The sequence below is a fragment of the Malaclemys terrapin genome, chromosome 8 (genome assembly GCF_027887155.1).
Source record: "Malaclemys terrapin pileata isolate rMalTer1 chromosome 8, rMalTer1.hap1, whole genome shotgun sequence".
NCBI classification, from domain to species: Eukaryota; Metazoa; Chordata; order Testudines; family Emydidae; genus Malaclemys; species Malaclemys terrapin.
In genome coordinates, this window is record NC_071512.1 from 10,838,173 (window position 1) to 10,856,907 (window position 18,735).

The 18,735-nt window shown below is 43.8% G+C and overlaps 1 protein-coding gene across 1 annotated transcript in view; it reads right to left on the minus strand.

Moving 5' to 3' along the window:
- Window positions 1-2,659: 2,659 nt before the first annotated feature.
- The window catches only part of TGFBI (transforming growth factor beta induced), a 36,825-nt gene continuing 20,749 nt past the window's right edge, over window positions 2,660-18,735 (minus strand). Inside the window, exons 6-17 of the mRNA XM_054037848.1 lie at window positions 17,828-17,974; window positions 16,575-16,716; window positions 14,576-14,788; window positions 13,723-13,860; window positions 13,247-13,392; window positions 12,682-12,818; window positions 11,360-11,490; window positions 7,975-8,099; window positions 7,553-7,655; window positions 6,410-6,489; window positions 5,213-5,237; window positions 2,660-3,727 (exon numbers count right to left, since the gene is read on the minus strand). Coding sequence (XP_053893823.1) covers window positions 3,687-3,727; window positions 5,213-5,237; window positions 6,410-6,489; window positions 7,553-7,655; window positions 7,975-8,099; window positions 11,360-11,490; window positions 12,682-12,818; window positions 13,247-13,392; window positions 13,723-13,860; window positions 14,576-14,788; window positions 16,575-16,716; window positions 17,828-17,974 — 1,428 coding nt within the window. The 3' untranslated portion in view covers window positions 2,660-3,686. The remainder of the gene's footprint in view (window positions 3,728-5,212; window positions 5,238-6,409; window positions 6,490-7,552; window positions 7,656-7,974; window positions 8,100-11,359; window positions 11,491-12,681; window positions 12,819-13,246; window positions 13,393-13,722; window positions 13,861-14,575; window positions 14,789-16,574; window positions 16,717-17,827; window positions 17,975-18,735) is intronic.

The following is an 18,735-nucleotide window of genomic DNA, read 5'->3' on the forward strand; positions in this document are numbered from 1 at the left end:
ACGCAGAGCCGCCGGAGCCCCAGAGGGGAAGTGCCCGGCTGGGGGCGCAGGGTCCAGAGGCATAGGGGCTGCCCAAAGCCCGAGCGCTACCGGCTTCACCGTTTGCTGGGCAGCCTCCAGACCCTGCGCCCGGGGCTGGGCGCTTCCCCTCCCGGGGAAGCACCGGCTGGGGGCGCAGGGGCTGGGGGCTGCCCGGGAAACCGTGAAGCTGGTAGCACTAGGGCAGCCCTTTCCCCCTGGCTGGGAGTGGGAGGGAGCGGAGTTGGGGTGGGGCTAGGGGTGGGGAAATGGGCGGGGCCAGGGTCTGTGGAGGGTCCTCTTTTTTTATTTATGAGATATGGTAACCCTACCCTAAGTTCCCTGTGCAGCAGCCACTCAGCAGGTTACAAATTGCCAGCAGTTCAGCTGTCCCTCCCCCCACACTGCCATGTGCTGCTCCTGCCCTCTGCCTTGGAGCTGCTCCTGGGAGCCTCCTGCTTGCTGTGTAGGGGAAGGGGAAAGAGGGGGGCTAATGTCAGGGTGTCCCACTCCCCCCACTCCATACAGAGGAGGGTGGGGACATGACAGGGCTCAGGACGGAGGAAGTGCAGCTGCTGTCTCAACTTCTTGATTTTTTTTTTTTTTTTTAAAAAGGCAATGTGACTTAGAGTGTGGTCAGCATGCTTAAAGGGGCATGTCTGCCCTACTGTCTACCCTCCCTCCATTCGTGCTGCCTTGTAGAGTGTGAGGCTATATTAACAACAATGTAAGGCATTCCTTGGGAAATATCCTACCCTCTTACTTCACCACCTCAACCAAGCTTCACAATCATCATTCCTGTGTACAGTATTAAATTGTGTATATTGTGTGTGTGTGTGATATTATATAAAAATAAAATATAGTTTTGTCTGGTGAAAAAAATTTCCCTGGAATTTAATGTAAATGAGGGGGTTAATTCTTATGGGGAAATTGGATTTACTTAACATAGTTTTGCTTAAAGTCGCATTTTTCAGGAACATAACTATGTTAAGTGAGGAGTTACTTTACATGTGGCTCAGATAGTGTGTGGAAAGTTGTTTTGCATTTAATGCAAGAAAAATAAATTGGCATTTTTCTCAGCTTGGAAAACAAGAGAAGCTTATTTAATATTTCTGAAGTGAGGTGTTTATACATTTGCCTTATTTGTTTTATACAGGCTAACAGATGGGCCCAACAGTGAATATAAAGACTAACTCAGTGAAGGAACGTTCCTGGCATCCTAATATCAAAAGCTTAACTCCAGATGTTTAGAAAATGCAGCAGAACTCCAGGAAGGAAGGCAGCCACATGTCCGCTTTCCAAGTCTTCTTCGTAAAAGGAGATTGATTTGATGCTCATTAAGCTCCTAGAGGCCTCCAGGCATTAAAGTTAATTTCTCTGCTAATTGTTTTTCATATTTCTTCTAATAGGTTATTGTTTGGAGTGTGAAGACACGGACTACCACAAATCAGTGGAGGGGTCCAGGGGCTGTTTTCTGGCCGGTATACAGAGAGGCCAGAGAGTTTTGCCTTTTAGATGGTCTTTGGACATGCCTCAACACTTGGTAGCAGGAATTAGTGATTTAAGCCTCCACCCACCTCACCTGTTGAGCTGACTCCAGAGACTTTAACCTCAATGCAATGTGATGGCCACTGGTGTGCCCCAGTCAGAGCTTGCAGAGGTCTCAGGATCCTTGGAGGCTTGTGGAGCGATGGAGTATAACCCGCAGCATGGACACCTGGTGGTACTGTAGAAGACTAATAGAACACGGACAGACCCTGGACATTGGCGGGCGGGATCGAACCTGGGGCCTGTGGAGCTTAGTGCATGAGCCTCTACTGCATGAGCTAAAAGCCACAGGGTCCTTAGCTACGGCTCCAGATCTCTTTAAGTGGTCTCAATGCCACTAGATGGGACAGCACACCCCACCCAGGAGTGTCACAGAGCCACTCACAGAGCCTCAAGCCAGCTGTCCTAGTCCCATGTAGGGCCAGCTTCGGTGCATAAACAGCTACAGAATCTCAGGGGTGGAGGTGAGCTGTACCACTCAGACTGCAGGGGCTGAATGTCCCACCTTCTGTGCGTGGGACTGCAGCCCTTAAAAACAAACAAAAACAAAAAACCCTGTCGCTTTGGGAAATGGAGCCAGTCACCCGGTGGAGGCTTGAGACCCTGGAATGAGAATCCTGCAAGGTAATCTCTTCAGGAGAAGCACAAGAGCAAGGTTAGAGATTATCCCTTTCAACAAGCCACTTGTAAAGAGGCACAAGATCTCAAAACAGAAACAAGTGGGAGTTTCCAAACCGATTGATTTTTCTCCTTTCTTTTTACAGTCAGAGCTAAATAATACTGCCCTGCCAGTTGATGGTCAGGGGGAATCAAGCCTCCAGCCTCACTCAGAGGGACCATTACCCCTACAAGCAGCCAGGACTACTCCCACCTTCCAGGCCATTCTGCGGTGCAACCAGCCAAATTATGGCTGCTCAGGATTTGGGGAGAGAACTGCAGCAAGAGAAAACAAGAAGAAGGGGTTTCTTGTTTTTCTCCCCCCTCTAATGCAGCCATGATTTGGCCCACAGTATTTACCAGGCCAAATATAACCTAAGTCCCCAGCAAGTCCGAAGTCAAACTGTACCCTCGAACAATAAAAATCATGCTGCTGTCATGGTCATATGTTTTTGATTTTATTGGGTTTTTTTAAAAAACCAAGTTATTACAAATGAATCATTTATTTGAAGGCTTCTGAGAGGGAGAAGTCTCATTGCAGATATGATGTATTTTCAGTCTTCTTGTGAACCAAGACAGCCAAGTCAAATCCATATGCATAAACAAAACCAAACAAAACTAGAACAGTTCAGACCACAGTTTATATCATGCAAATTCCCTAATATCAACAGAAGGCTTTTTTAAAAAAAACAAACAAACCTCAAACTCAGACTTGCATGGAAGACTTTCAAAACACAGGGGGTGGGGAGAAGAAAGAAAAGATGTATTCTTTGGTTTAAAACACAGTATTGCTCAGAAAACATTTAGTGAGTTCAACAAAAGGATAAGTTAAAACAATCACTGTGTAATCAACTGTAAGGTTGGCACCTATGTGATCTATTGAAAGGTGATAGTGTACAATTACAGCACTGTCACTAGAGTGAATGTTTTCAAAAGGTGGCACAGACTTTGGATTTTTTGGGGGGTGGGGGGAGAGGGCTGCACAAATTGAGACCATACTTTTGATCTTGATTTTCAGGGGTGCTTAGAATCCACAACTGCAGTTGAAGTCAGAGCTGAAGATAAGTCTTGATTCAGGAAAGTGTCCCTGTTCAGGATAGCCCTTAACTGTCCTGAACAGGGACGGACCCAAATACGTGCTTAAGTGCTTTCCTCAACCAGAGCTGTAATCAGCACTTGTTCTTCTGAAAAATAAGGCCCACAACTACCACAGATTGGGTACCTAAACTTGAAGCATCCAGAATCAGGGGTTACTTCTGAAAAGCATTAGCCTTAATGTACAGCTCCTAAAGGTAAAAAAAAAAAAAGAAGCAAAAATGGTTTGAAAAATATGGCTTTTTTCTCCTATCCATTTGAGATGGAAACAAAATAAACTTAAGTGTGATATTTGCATTTTAAAAGCAATTCTGTCCTTCCCTTAAAATGACAGCAAAAGTTGATTGTTCTGCTGAATGTTCTTCACTTTACTGTTTCATCCTTGCTAATAACCTGGAATACTGAGGCGCTGGAAAGGGAAAGGAAGAAGAGACAGATGTGAAAAATACAATGCACAGCAACATTTAATTCCACCTTCCCCTGGATTCACACAATATAATTCATCTCACTTGGACAGAAATCAGTAGCCAGCCATATACATTTGCTTTTGCTCTGTGCTCATATGGTTCTATTCAAGTCTTACTAAAGTCAGTGGAAGGATTCCCATTGATTTTAATGGGCTCTTGGTTGTGCTTGCAGTGCATGTTTTGGGCTCATTCCTGAGAGAAGCAGTGAGCACTTATAACTTCCACTGACTGCACAGGGAGTTGCAGGTGTTCAAAGCCTCTCAAGGATCTGGTCCTTTAAGTCCAATAAGAGGAGGCAACGGTTTTATTATTTCTGATCTGCATTTCCTGTTTATTGGAACATCATTAATACTAAGCTTGCAATTGTATGGTGGCACCTTGGTCTCTCCTGTGGCACACAAATACACCTCTACCCCGATATAACGCGACCCGACAGAACACGAATTTGGATATAACGCGGTAAAGCAGCGCTCCGGGGGGGGCGGGGCTGCACACTCCGGCGGATCAAAGCAAGTTCGATATAACGTGGTTTCACCTATAACACGGTAAGATTTTTTGGCTCCCGAGGACAGCGTTATATCGAGGTAGGGTGTAGTTACATCTCCAGAGGCCTGCAATGCTTTAGTCTAACCCAAGTTATTAGGCTCAATATAATGGCAACTGGGTGAAATTTAAATGGCCTGTGATATACAGAAGTCAGATGAGATGATCTAGTGGTTCCATGTGACCTTAAACTCTATGAAATAAAACTTATAAACAGATGGTCTGGCCTTGTAATACCTACCGTATGTGACTACACACCAGCATCAGGATGGGTAGGAAAATATCAAGGATCCCTTTAGAGCAGGGATCAGCCACCTTTGGCATGCGGCCCGAGACGCTTTGTTTACCTGCAGCGTCTGCAGGTTTGGCTGATAGCAGCTCACACTGGCTGCGGTTCGCCATTCCGGGCCAGTGGAGGCTGCAGGAAGAGGTGGCCCAGCCTGCGCCGCTTCCCACAGCCCCCATTGGCCTGGAACGGCGAACCGTGGCAAGTGGGAGCTGCGATCGGCCGAACCTGCGGATGCTGCAGGTAAACAAAGCGTCTCGGCCCGCGAGCGGCTTTCCCTGACGGGCCGCATGCCAAAGGTTGCGATCCCTGCTTTAGAGGATCATAGTGCAACTCCAACTGCAGGTTCCACATGGATTTTTTTTATTCAGCACTTATGAAATAGGTCGAAGGCAACCTAACAGTGCACGTTTATTGGGGGGAGGGATTGATTTAAAGTGATAAGTGGAAGTTGGTGACATGTAGAGTTCCGTGAGCACAGTAGCAAACAGACCTATTGGAATTTGACTCCTAAAAGGGAAAGCAGAGGTGACAAAGGGCTAGTAAAATCGGAAACATCCCAGAGAGTACAAGAGAGAAAGTAAGATGTGTTATTTACCTAGCCGAGAACTCCTGTGGGAAACCTGTAAGAAAAGAATATTTAAAAACTAAAATAATTCTGATGCTTATCTATAACAGATAGCAACAAATGTATCAATCTTTTCCAAGTATACTGAACAGAGCTAGTCAAAATGTTTGAAAACTATCAGCAAAAAAGGATCGGTTGAAAAATAAGCCATTTTTTAAAATCTGCTTTAATATCGAAGCCTCAGCAGCAATAACTTGAGCAGACTACAACTGCATCCGCCATTCAGTGATGTGAGCCGCAGGAAGCATATTACGCTAGCACCTCAAAGACAAACGCTGACTTTCTAGTTGTGTTTGGGGGGCAAGTGAAGGTATTGACTATGATGGCTACGGTTGCAATCCTGAGCAGGCTTCTGTATGTACTTAAACTTTATACACTGTGACTTCAATGGATGATTGGTCACAAATGTTAAGCACCTGCCTTTGTAGAATCAAGCTCTCAAGTCCTACATGATTGGGGTTCTGGCTACCCGAGACACCTCCCCCCCCGTCTACCACCAGGGCCACAGAGATCAGCTGGGGAGTTAGAGAGTTTTAGAGTGTGCCATCAAGAGGCTGGTGGAAAGGCATTCTCAGTGGAAGGTCCCACGATTATGGAACTCCTTGCCCCAGTGCTCTAAAAGACCCTGGATCTGTAAGTGGCAAGGATCAGTGTCAGGTCCATCTCCTCTCCAAGGCATCTTCCCGAGGGGAGGTCTGAGGTAGTTATGGGGTATGATATATAGTTTAATGGTGGATAAGAATCTTCTACTTCTCCCATCGGTCAACAAGTTAAACATGTTACTTTCTAATTTTTACTTCTACAGTTACAGTTATCTAGGAGTGCCTGGCACAACAAACAAATGCAGAGGGGAAGCTCCTTGCAGTAGAGAACTTACTGGATCTGAACAAAGGAGCAGGGAAAATGATGTATTCAAATGTCATTTTTACAACATATGCTGTTGAGGTTTGGCCCGTGTCTTACAGCACCAGGATTTTATCTGCAGTATGTTATAAAATGTATTTTTTTAAACTGCAAGCAAGCAAGAAAAGACTGCTGAGGGTCCAGAGTGTAATGTAATTAGTATTTTCATAAATCAAAAACTGAATAAATATAAGGATGCTTAAAAATGGTTAATAGGTCTGTAATTTCAGGAGTGTCCCAATACGTGAGCTAAATTTTGTTTACCTTGGATAATGCAGATGCCTGTTTGAAGATTTCTAGTGCAGGATCTGCAGGCTCATCTCCTCTTTCTTGAGGCCTGAAAGCTGAGGATGTAATTCAAACATCATTAATATAGACTTTAAAATATTTCTTGCTTCCCTCTGCTAGTGTTCTGTAGCTAGGCATGAAATCAATCACACATCAATACAACATCACCCACTGAATTAGAATACTTAATAGCTCATCCCCCTTCCTCAGACAGCCAAGCATGCAATGGTCCCACAGCTGGTTCTGAGTAACTTGGGTTGATTTGAACTATTCCTGTGACAGCCCATTCTCTACTGTACTTTAATTGACGAGTACATGACTATCTGGCTATTGTTCCACTGTCCTTTACAAATTGCTCACTGTAGCCGAGAGCTGTACAGAGTCACTACACTACCATTAGCTCCTTCAGAGCAGGAGCACAATATACAAAGGCCCTGATTCATCCCTGGTCAGGACCCCTCTTGAGATGTGCTTAAAGATAAGCACATGCCTAAGTTCCATTGACTTCAGCAGGACGCTTACATGTTGGGGAGGGATAGCTCAGTGGTTTGAGCACTGGCCTCCTAAACCCAGGGTTGTGAGCTCAATCCTTGAGAGGGCTATTTGGGGATTGATCCTGCTTTGAGAAGGGGGTTAGACTAGATGACCTCCCTGAGGTCCCTTCCAACCCTGATATTCTATGATTCTATGTTTAAAGCTAGGCATGCTTATGTAGCTTGCTGAACTGGGATCAAACTTAAGTGTAAACTTGAATAGAACTCAGTTGAACAGTTTCAACTGTGACACCATATGTGGTAAAATATTTTAAAAAACACTGGATACTGATATTTTATAGTGTAACTGCATTGTGTAAAATGAACAGACTATATGACTGATGGTATATTGCACAGCTGCTCACAAAATATCAAAAATTGTACCTATTCAGCTAGCAGAACTTAAAGAACTAATATATTTGCTATAACAAATACAACTATACACATTTTGCTTCCTACTAAACCTGCACAGAATACCCCTTCTCTTACCTTCTGCAGAGAAAACGGTATTTCCTTTTATAAACTGTGCAAAACATCACTGACATTCCTAGCCAGCAGCTTTATATATTTAGAAATGTTGACCAACCTGGAGGTTGTAAGACCGCATTCACAGCATAAATCACACCATTAGTGGCCATGATATCAGTTTCGGCAACAGGTTCCTTGTTCACATTCACTACATTGTTTTTCTGGAGGGGGAAAAAAGTGAAGCCACCATTTAACAGATGGGACAACCCTCCCCCCAAACCTCTACAATAAAGTTAGCCTGTTTTCTCCCTAGAAGGCTTTTCCTGAGATCTCAAGAAACAGTAACCTCTGTTAAGACTGTCTGCTTCCTGAGGTTACACATTTCTCTGCTAGGAACCAGTGATGCCATTTAGTGAGAGCATATGTCCATTTGGAAGCGGTTTTGACATTGGCCAAGTGAGCATAACCATATTGTTGAAAACAAACCAGAAAACAAAAAACCCCAAGGAAATCCCCCCCAAAAAACACACAAAAACTTACAGCGCTAACTTCAATTTTATCACCCTGCAAAGACTTCAATCTCACAAGAGCTCCAACTGCTCCACTGATCAAGATTTCATCCCCAATATGATACTTCAGAATGGTAGCAAGTTGTTTCGCATTACCTGGCAGAAGAAACATATGTTTACAGGATAATGTTACAGCTTATTCCCTATACACTGTCATAGTTTTAAGAGCTAAATGCCATATGCATATACAGGTGAGTGAGGTAATATTTTTTATTAAAAGATTATCTCACTATCTGGTCTCTCTAATATCCCAGGACCAACATGGCTACACCACCACTGCATATGCATAAAAGTCACTTCACCCTTTACTGAAATGCAATCACCTCTGGCATCAAATGGAAAATATCGTAGCTAGTTCAAAGTACAGAGGTTATTTAGGGAGGTAAAAATATAAATATCCTAGCTGGAACTGGTTAGAACATCAGGGTTAACACATCTGTGCAGAAAGTGTCCTGGGATCTTTAATCACAAAGAGGCAGGACTAGAGCTGTGCAAATAACTGAGTTTTCCTGTTTGCTGGCCAAAGCTGGTGGTGGGGTGGGGGGGGAAATCAAAAAAGTATGTTTCAGTTTTAGCCAATACAAAAAAATTCAAACAATTTAAACAAATAATAATAATAAAAAGATTAATTCCAGAATTCAAAAAAAGTGTTTTACTTGACCCAAAACCAAGTGGGTAATTTTGAGTTTTTCTAAAACTTTTCAAAATAAAATTGAAGTAAAATTCTAAGCAAAATATTGTTTTGAGTTGAAAAATTGAGATGTTTTATTTTTAAAAAGGTGAAAAACATTTCAACCTAAACAATTCAGTGAATCAACACAAATTCACAAAATGTTTCAGTCAACCCAAATCTGCATCTTTTAGGAAGGGGGGTGAGGGCGGGGGGGGTAGTTTTATCTGGAAAATATCACCCAACTGTAGTCAAGACCAGTTCATGGTCCAAAAGATAGCTGCATCAGTAGTGCAGTGCCCTCAAACCCCATGCAGAGGTATTGAGTCAATAGTCACTTGTAGATATTTCCTACTGCTTCCAGTTGGTTTCCCATCCTAGTACACATCAGTCCCAACCCTGCTTAGTTTATGAAATCTAACAAGATGACAACCCAGAGCCACTCCCAGTCACTTCGTTTTTCAACATGCCCCTCATTGTCTGTCTCCAAAATTAAGTGTTTCTTTATATTTGCTTTATTTCCTGGCAGGGCTGGCTCCAGACACCAGCTTACTAAGCAGGTGCTTAGGGCGCCACTTCAGAGAGGGGCGGCACGTCCAGCTGTTTGGCGGCAATTCGGCGGACGGTCCCTCACTCCTGCTCGGAGCGAAGGACCTCCCACTGAATTGTCGCCGCAGATCGCGATCGCGGCTTTTTTTTTTTTTGTTTGGCTGCTTGGGGCGGCCAAAACCCTGGAGCCCGCCCTGTTTCCTGGTATTGATTGGGTTTAAAAAAAAAAGTAGGAACTCAGAATCTCGTCTGCTAGTTCACATATCACCAGAGTTGCGGATACTAATATTACTTTAAAATAGATGCAAAGCTTGCTCATGAGCTAAATTGTGGCATTAGGTGAACCAGGTGAAGAGTCACTATTTTCATGGAACCAACAGAATTTACAGACATTGGTATCACAGAGTCTGATCCAAACCCCACTGACGTCAAACAGGAGTCTCTATTAAATTCACTAGGCTTTGGATCAGGTCCTGGAAGAACCAAGTTGATGTATTCCTCGCAATCTGTTTCCTGGTTAGTCAGAGAGTGGAGCAATAGTGGACATCAATCTCTCTCATTTTTTCCTTAGAGATGCAGTGCCAACAACTAAACTCTACGTCAGACAGAACATGTGATGCTGAGGGTCAGATTTGTAAAGGTATTCAGGCACCTAACTTCCACTGATTTTAATGAGAGGTAGACACCTAAATCCATTTAAAAATCTGGGCCTTGGTCCAAAATGAAAGCAGCCCATTTAACAAGATGTCTATTTTATTTCAGCAGCTTAGTGAGACAAAGTTGCAAGTCTTTTCCTCTGTGGTCCATGTGAGTCAGTTCACACTGCATACCCTCACCAGCATGATTCACTTCACCTTCAGAACCATAAGCTAAATATTTGCTTAGACAAAACCAAGAACATTTCAAGCACTCGCATCTGGGATATTTCACCCGTGGAGCTGGTTACAGTAGTTGCAAAAACAGTTGTGAAATATTTATACATATAAACACTAGAATGACTGCACAGGCTGATGCAATAGATTACTGCTCCATGCACTTAAAAGGCTAGCCAGCTACCACATACAGATGCTTTACAGATTATGAGGTCAGTGTTTGGTTGGGTTTTAAATGAATACCCAGCATTCTTTCCAAACCACATCCATTTTTTAAACTCAAAAAGGGACAACATTCTGTTGCTTATACAGAAGATGGCTGTAAAAGTTCCCATACTTTTTCCATGTCATGTCTGGAAGCCTGTGCTTTACCACAGTGGTTCTCAACCAGGGGTCCAGGGTCCACAAGCAGGTTTCAGGGGGCCCGCCAAGCAGGGCCAGTGCTGGACTCGCTGGGACCCAGAGTAGAAAGCCGAAGCCCCACCGCATGGGTCTGAAGCCTGAGGCCTTTAGCCCTGTCACCCGGGGTTGAAGTCAGAGCCTGAGCAATGTGGGGGCCCCCTGTTGTGTGGGGGCCCCAGGCAATTGCCCTGTTTGCTACCCCCTAATGCCGGCCCTGGCTTTTATATGCAGAAAAAACAGTTGTGGCACACGTGGGCCATGGAGTTTTTATAATATGTTGAGGGGGGCTCAGAAAGAAAAAGGTTGAGAACCCCTGCTTTACAGGACATCAGTCTCCTCCTGGTCTTTATCTTTTCCTAGTCCAAAATATCGGTCTCTTTCTTATAGCCAGATTTGTTTTCTTCTTTCCCTGCAGGCAGGCTCATAGTTCTTGCACTGCCGGCATGTGAGGACCAGAGACCGCAAGCGCCAACTGCATTGCTAGAAACACCATGGTCAGGTGAAGCAATTGTGGTTCCATGATCCCAACCAGTCTACACCTGCCAGCAGAGCTAAGCCCAGGCAGGGGAGTGTTCACTGCCTGCTCTGAACAATCATACAGATGCCATTGTATCCCCAACGTTCCCAGAGACCTTGTATCTGCCTCACAGGAAAATTTAAGGCCACTTTTTGATGCCTGCTGTACGGATCACAAGCGTTCTGTTGGGGCATGGCATACGAGTTGGTTATGTAGGAGGAGAGCGTTCAATGGATAGGGAGACATGAATTTTAAGGATCAAAGAATGTGATACTGAAGGCATATTTATCCTGGTTAGTCCTTCAACATTACACAACATTAAAAATCCAGATCTATGAATATTTACCCATAAGTTTGTTCAATTCCCCTCGTGGCATAGCTTGGAAAGCTTCGTTTGTTGGAGCAAACACCGTGAAGGTACCTGGCCTATTTAATGTCTCCATTAGACCTGCAGATTGGATGGCAGCCACCAACGTACTGCAAGACACACACAACACACACAGTTGTAGGCAGTGCTTAATTTGTAATGAAAGAGGTGCCAGGGCTCAAGCAATTTTTTATATTCATAACTGATGCAGGAAGCCCAGAGGTGCCAGGGTTAGAAGCTGCCCAGCCTACAGGTGCCACCAGGGCCGGCTCTGGCTTTTTTGCCACCCCAGGCAAAAAAGCCTCCCGCTGCTCCCTGCCCCCTGGCAGGGAGCGCGGCAGGGGAGGGCGCCGAGCCCGGCCATGGCCCCACTCTCCCTGGCCGGTCAGAGTGCCACAGGAAGGGCGGCGAGCCCGGCCATGGGCCCGCTCTCCCCGAGTGGCCAGAGCTCCGGAAGGAGGGCGGCCCCACTCTTCCCAGCCGGCCAGAGCGCCGGGAGGAGGGCAGCGAGCCCAGCCGCGGGTCCCGCTCTCCCCAGGTGAGTGCCACCCCCCTCCAGGTGCCGCCCCAAGCTCATGCTTGTAGGGCTGGTGCCTGGAGCCGGCCCTGGGTGCCACGGCTCAGCCCTGGCAAGCCATGGCACAAATTAAACACTGGTTGTAGGCTTCATTTGTTTAAGCCCACATTTATCCTTATTGTAATGGCAGATACATTCAGCGAAAGAGTAACTGCTGTAGGTATTTCCAAGAAAAATTATAATGTTAAAGCTACAAAATACAACAGGTTCTGGCAAATAATTTAATTGAAAAGTTGGTTGACAAGAAGTTAAGGCCTAATCCAAAGTCCACTGAAGCCAATGGCAGTCTTTCCCTGGGGCTTTGAATCACATTCTGACTGTATTAACCTACAGATGATTCTTTTTAGATCCCAATCCAGTTCCTACCGAGTTGGTCTAGGGCCCTTTGATAATTTGAAACAAGGAACAAATTGGGGGACGCAACAGATATTCTGGACTCACTTAGTACTTAAATGAATTTTAAACCCCATTTTTTATTTAAAGTTATGCTGCTTATAATTTAGGAAGACATGCATTTAGATGCTTTTTCATTAACAAAATATATATAGCAATGACTTCAACCCATAGTTAATTGGAATTGCTTTGACAGCTCTGTTGCTACTGCATGACTAACAGCAAGAACAAAATGTCACCTAGTCTATTCTGTATGGGTTCTGATATTGTGCTCATCACCACAGTATCGGAGCACTTTCCATAAGGTGCATTAAGCAATGTGACTACACACCTGAAACGTTGGTCTGCCTTTAGAACATCCATGACTGTTCCTACTGGTGGAGTCAACATTTTGTCCACCGTGAACAAGGTGCCAAACCTTCCTCTCCTGTCATGGGCAGCAATACAGACGTTTTCAATGCAGAGGTTCTGCAAATATAAACACAGACAAAATAAATTAAAATACACTTCAAGGGACAGAATATTTTAATTGTTACATTGTTTGTTTGTATTTTTCACTTTTATAGAATATAAAAAATGAGCTTAATGAATTATCAATTAGCCTTTAGCAGGCTTCCATATGTATAACCGAGGGCACCATTTGGCCTCCAGAATCTTTGCTACAGATGATGGATGAGAAAGAAAGAACACAGCCTCACGCTCAGATCCCAAACGGAGTTTGCAGATCTGCGTTGAAATCCTGACCCCAATGAATTCGATGGAAGAAATCCCATTGATGTCACTGGGGCCAGAATCTCACCCTGATGTGTTATCAGTGAGACACGAATAACAGAGCAACTGCCCTTCTAGAGCAATAATACTGTATCAGACTAAGAAAGAGTTAAATAGACACTCACGTTGCGGTATACAAAAACTCTCAGTTTTTTGCCACCCAGAGTTTCTAGCTCCTGTCCATGGTAAAGATATTTAGAAGAAAGCTGTTCTTTAAGAATGTGATCTAGAAGCAAACTCTTCGTGTTCCGATTCATAGGAGGAGTCCCATCTGCAGCAAAAAGCATTTCGACACACAGTGATTCATTTTAACACTATCATTAAGACTCTACAAGGATCTAAATAATAAATATGGTATCTGTGTCGCCTTTCAGTTTCAAAACCAGTCTGTGCCCCTAGCAGAACCAGCTTATATGAGAGCGCGAGTGTGTGTACACACACACACACACACACACACACACACACACACACACACACCCCTCCCTTAATGAAGAAAGCAATCATTAACAATAGTAAAAATCTGACATACAACTCTGGTTTCTCCCAGAAGCAGGTCTATGATCAGAACCAATGGAACATACAGAAGATTTCCAAAGTTTACCTTTGAACACAATGTTTATTGGGGCAAGAAGCGTCACACGCTCCTTTCCAGTGAGATGAGAGCTGAGATCAGCTTGTCTAAAAAGGTCAATAGACGTTGAAACATCAGATTCTTTACCTAACTCAAACAAAGTTTTAGCTAAAGAAAAAAAAAACAGAAATCACTTGTTAAAACTATATTAAATGCTTCAATTAATTTGTTTCAGCATGGAGTACCATCTATTTGTAATTAGAAATACATACTAATGAGCAATGCATACTGCTGGAAAGCAAATGGATGCAAAAATGATCAATTATGAGCACTACTTATTTCCAAAGCAGTCATACGGGGATTTTCAAAGCAGACACTGAATTTCAAAGGGAGTTGGATGTCCCAACTCCCGCTTCTCTGAAAGTCCCAGCCTTGATTTTTTTTGACTGAGTACAACACCATCTTCTCTTTGCCTTCTGTTGAATTATTTCCAATGAGTCCTTCATTAAAGGGCCTTAGAACTTTAAATTAGACACCCTGTTAAACTAATGATACAAAATTCTACTGAAAAAACATTTCCAAAGCAGGGTTGGAGAGGAGGAGCAAAAGGACATCACCAATGTAAAGGTGCATGTCAGCCTCCCCGAAGGATCATGAAAAACCCTGTATTTGCACATACAGGTCAGGTAATTGAGAACCTAATGACATACATAGTTACCTAATTTGTATGTGCAAATACCGGCTTAGGTGAGCAGACATATTAGTGTGTGCACAGGCATGCTTGTTAGATTGCCTGGTGAATATTCTAGTACAAAATATATTAAACCCCACTAAACAAACAAAAAGAAAAAAAAAAACCCAGGATACCGATCAATGATTTTACCTGAGTCTGGAATCAGAAGCTCATTAACAAAATGTACTACACCATTGATAGCTAGGACATCCTTTTCAGCAATGATAGGCCTTCCATTCAGGGTGAGTTCATCACCAATACAGCCTACTTCCAACATGGTACCTTCCAGAGTCTCCATGGACAAGCCAGCAATAATGGCCTCGGCACACATGGCTGATTTCAGTATGTGATGGTTTAACAGGTCTAGAAGAGAGAAAACGCACATGGTAAATAGAAAGTCAGCTTGGAAATTATTATTTGTAGCGCCTCGGAGCCCTAGTCAAGGGCCAGAACCCCACTGTGCTAGGCACCGTACAAAGACCTGTCCCAGAAGAGCTTACAATGATTGATAAGATTTTACAGCCTATGGACTAAGACCCCTGCAAGTGACCAAACCTGCACAAAAAGGAGTAATTTACAGTACTCTAGTTTCTATGGAGAATACAATCTAGTTTTTGCTACATTAGCAAAGATTTAGAATGGAGTTCTCGCTCTCTACTCGCGTAAACAGGCAGACATTATTATGGGTTTTAGCAGCGCAATCTTCACTCTGCAAGATGCAGAAGACTGTAATTCAAGGTAATAGCAGCCAGCCTCATTTGGAGGCCACTTCACTCAAAGCCGCCGAGGAAGTAGTGAAATGTAATAGAGGCTCCATTCTTGTCCAAGATATGGGTCTAACTGCTATCCAGAGAGTTACATCAGTGGAAACCTGAAGGAGCTCTATTGACATCAGTGAGTTTCTCCAGATTTACTGTGCTGTAGTTGAGGGTAGGATTTGGCCTGAGATATTTAACTTCTCTAGGAAAAATTAATCTTCTGCTGGTGATAGATAAAGGCCAGATACCAGCCCCAACTAACTCCCCTTTGTGCTACTCCAGTAACCCAAAGGGATGCAGCTAGGGATTCCCCGCCCAAGTAGGCTCAGCATTACTTCCTCTCAATCTCAGAGTTTGGGGTGGGATGGCATGCAATTCCAGGCTGCATAACAGCTCCTAGGGGGCCACCACCAGCACCTCGGAGACTGTTGTAACTTCTACCTGGGACTTGAAGCGGCCATTGGCTGGAGGGAGTGCAAAGGTGGATCTTTGCCCACTCCCCAGGTCCTACAATAAGCAGGGCTTGGCTGGATACAAGGATCTGTGTCCGGATGGCCATTCAGATGGACTAGTAGCTGTGGAACCGATCACATGAGCAAGATAGCATGGCCCATAATTTTACTCTCTAAAAAAACCATTAAGCTGCCTGGATGTTTATAGCAGGAGAAACACTTTTTCCTCTTTACACAGCAGCCCAAGAAGTGCATTCGTTTTGATCTGAAGATAGTCATTCTTTCTGGCCCAAATCCTGCCCCATCCCTGTCTGGGTGCAAAGGCTGTCCTACACAGCAGAAGAGCTGTAGTTCCACTTCACAGTGCAGGCATAGGCTGTTTGTGTGGGGAACCTTTGCCCTCTTACTGCCATAGAGCAGAGTTCCCAGTACAATCACACACACGGACTCTGTAGCAGTAAGGTAGAGCTGGAGGATTGGTTGCTTTGTGTGTCTTAGGATTTTTTTGCCCACTCAGGCAGAGATTTCTAAAGGAGTTTGGAGTCAAGCTCCCAAACACCTTTGGAAACCCCAGTCTCAATTCCCCTGTGGACCGCTGTGTGCTCTGGGGAATGCATGGCTTCCTCTCTTTCCCCTCTGGAGCTCTCCTATGCCCAGCTAACACTAACACACACACACACACACACACACACACACACACACACACACACACACACACCTTGGTGCAGCATGTGGAGCTTAAGTTCCCCATGTTTTGTCCTAAAGAAAAGGATGTGCCATCTAGTGTAAAAAATACAAATAAATAAATAAATAGGATAACGTCAAGTGGATTATTCCAGCCTATGTCAGAGCATATCAAGGGTCAGTTCTCTTACTTACCTACTTGAGCTGCAAAAATACTTTTCTACCTTTCAACACACTTGGTAAACGGTCATTTACCTTTGAGAGCTTCTGGGTCCCCAAGGATCCTGTCCAGTGTTTCTTGTGGGATCTTCTCAAAGGCTTCATTGGTTGGAGCCAAGAGTGTGAACTGACCATCATTTTCTAACAAGGTATTAAGACCAGACGCAGCCACAGCAGTCTTTAAAGAAATGGGAGGAGAGAGGCTAGAATACACTCAACAAGAATACAAAGAAGGAAAAACATTCCCGCCCCCCCACTCAGACAAGGGCTAAGGAGCAGACTTTTAAAAGCATCTGGTGCCTATCTGCATCCATAGGCACCTAAATACCTTTTCTGAAAAATCTGGCCTTACGTACTTAGCAGCGCCTCACCCTTCAGGCAGGCAATCTTTGGCCTGGTCTACACTGAGGGCGGGGATCGATCTAAGATACGCAACTTCAGCTACGCTATTCTCGTAGCTGAAGTCGACGTATCTTAGATCGACTTACCTCCCGTCCTCACGGCACGGGATCGACGGCTGCGGCTCCCCCGTCGACTCTGCTTCTGCCTCTCACCCTGGTGGAGTTCCAGAGTCGATGGGGAGCGCATTCGGGGATCAATTTATCGCGTCTAGATGAGACGCGATAAATCGATCCCCGATAGATCGATCGCTACCCGCCGATCGGGCGGGTAGTGTGGACGTACCCTTTGGAACACATCGGCGTGGGGGGAGGGTTCCTAACCAGTGATTTAGGGCTTGCTCCAATACCTATTGAAGTCAATTGAAAGGATCCGAGTGACTTCAAACGGCACTGGCTCAGCTCCTTAACCTGGTTAACTGGGAAATGCCAGTTTATGTTTAGGTGTTAAAGTTCAATGTATAAGATGTGCATTAACAATTAATACTTTATTTATTAAATCAATTGGGTCAATGTTTCTGAATAATAACCTCTAATGCCAGGATTTTCAAAAGGAAATAAGGGAGTGAGGCCTGGTGTACATTTAAAAAGTTTTACCAAAATAACTATCAGTAAGCGATGTGATTTTTATTGACAGAGTTAAACAAGTAAAAGCCTCTGTGTAGACAGTTATACCAGTATATGATGCTTTATACTGGTATAGATTCCAAATCAGAATAAGCTATATCAGCATAAGCACTTTGCTGGCAAAGATAAAGCAGCAAAACTTTAAAGTGCAGACAAGTCCTTGGTTACATACATCCTACTGAAATTCAGTGGGAGTTGGACACCTTTGAAAATCATGAATGAAAGCATGAACTAACACGCTGTAAACCCTTGAGATGAACTCACCCGAAGAGTTTCAAGATTTTCGTAGGTCTCAACGATTTGCTGGATACTGTTCGTTGTGGTAGCGATGACTTTATCTATCAGATGGACCACTCCATTGGTGGCATGATGGTCTGCTTTCAAAAGTCTGGCACAATTCACGGTCACGATCTGCAGAGGAAACGATCCAGAGGGGATAGAGTTAAATTAATTAAAACAAAAACAACAAAAAAACCAACAACCACCCACAATCCACAAACTGCATTAGTACTAGGAGAAGTTAAAGAAATCGGTGTAGAGAGGATGCGATGCTATTAATCATCAGGAAGCAGCAGTATCTTTCTGTGCAACTGCTCTCAGGAGCTCTTTTACAAAGCATTCCTCTATAGGTAACTCTACTGTTTACTGCATCTGAAACTCAACAGCATGCAGCTTGGTTAACCAGTCCCAATATACAGGAAATTAAAAAAAAACATTACTGGCCAAGCTAGAATTGTACTGTACTATAGGCCCCACCCATAATCAAATGAGTAATCCAGTGACTTCAATGTACCTGAAAATAAGAATTACTCAGGTAAGTAAGGGTTGCAGGCTCAGGCCCTATATCTATAAAGATGCCATTCATATATATTCTAAATAACTGGTTACCCTTTATAATAGTGACAAACTGCAGTTTGATTATGCTTTATGATACCTCATAAATCATATATGCTAGAAGGCTAGCTACATAATGAATCTAATTGCCTTTTAGTTTCATACTTAACACTGTAATGACTCTGAAGTTATACTTTTCAAGAAATGCTCCTAGTATATAGTTCTGTAATCGGAAGCTTAAAACCCATTTGACAATTATACTGCAGCAAAACTACTCTCACTATAGCATGAAGTATAAGCAAATACATAACATCAGCATGCTTACCTGAGTGTAACAT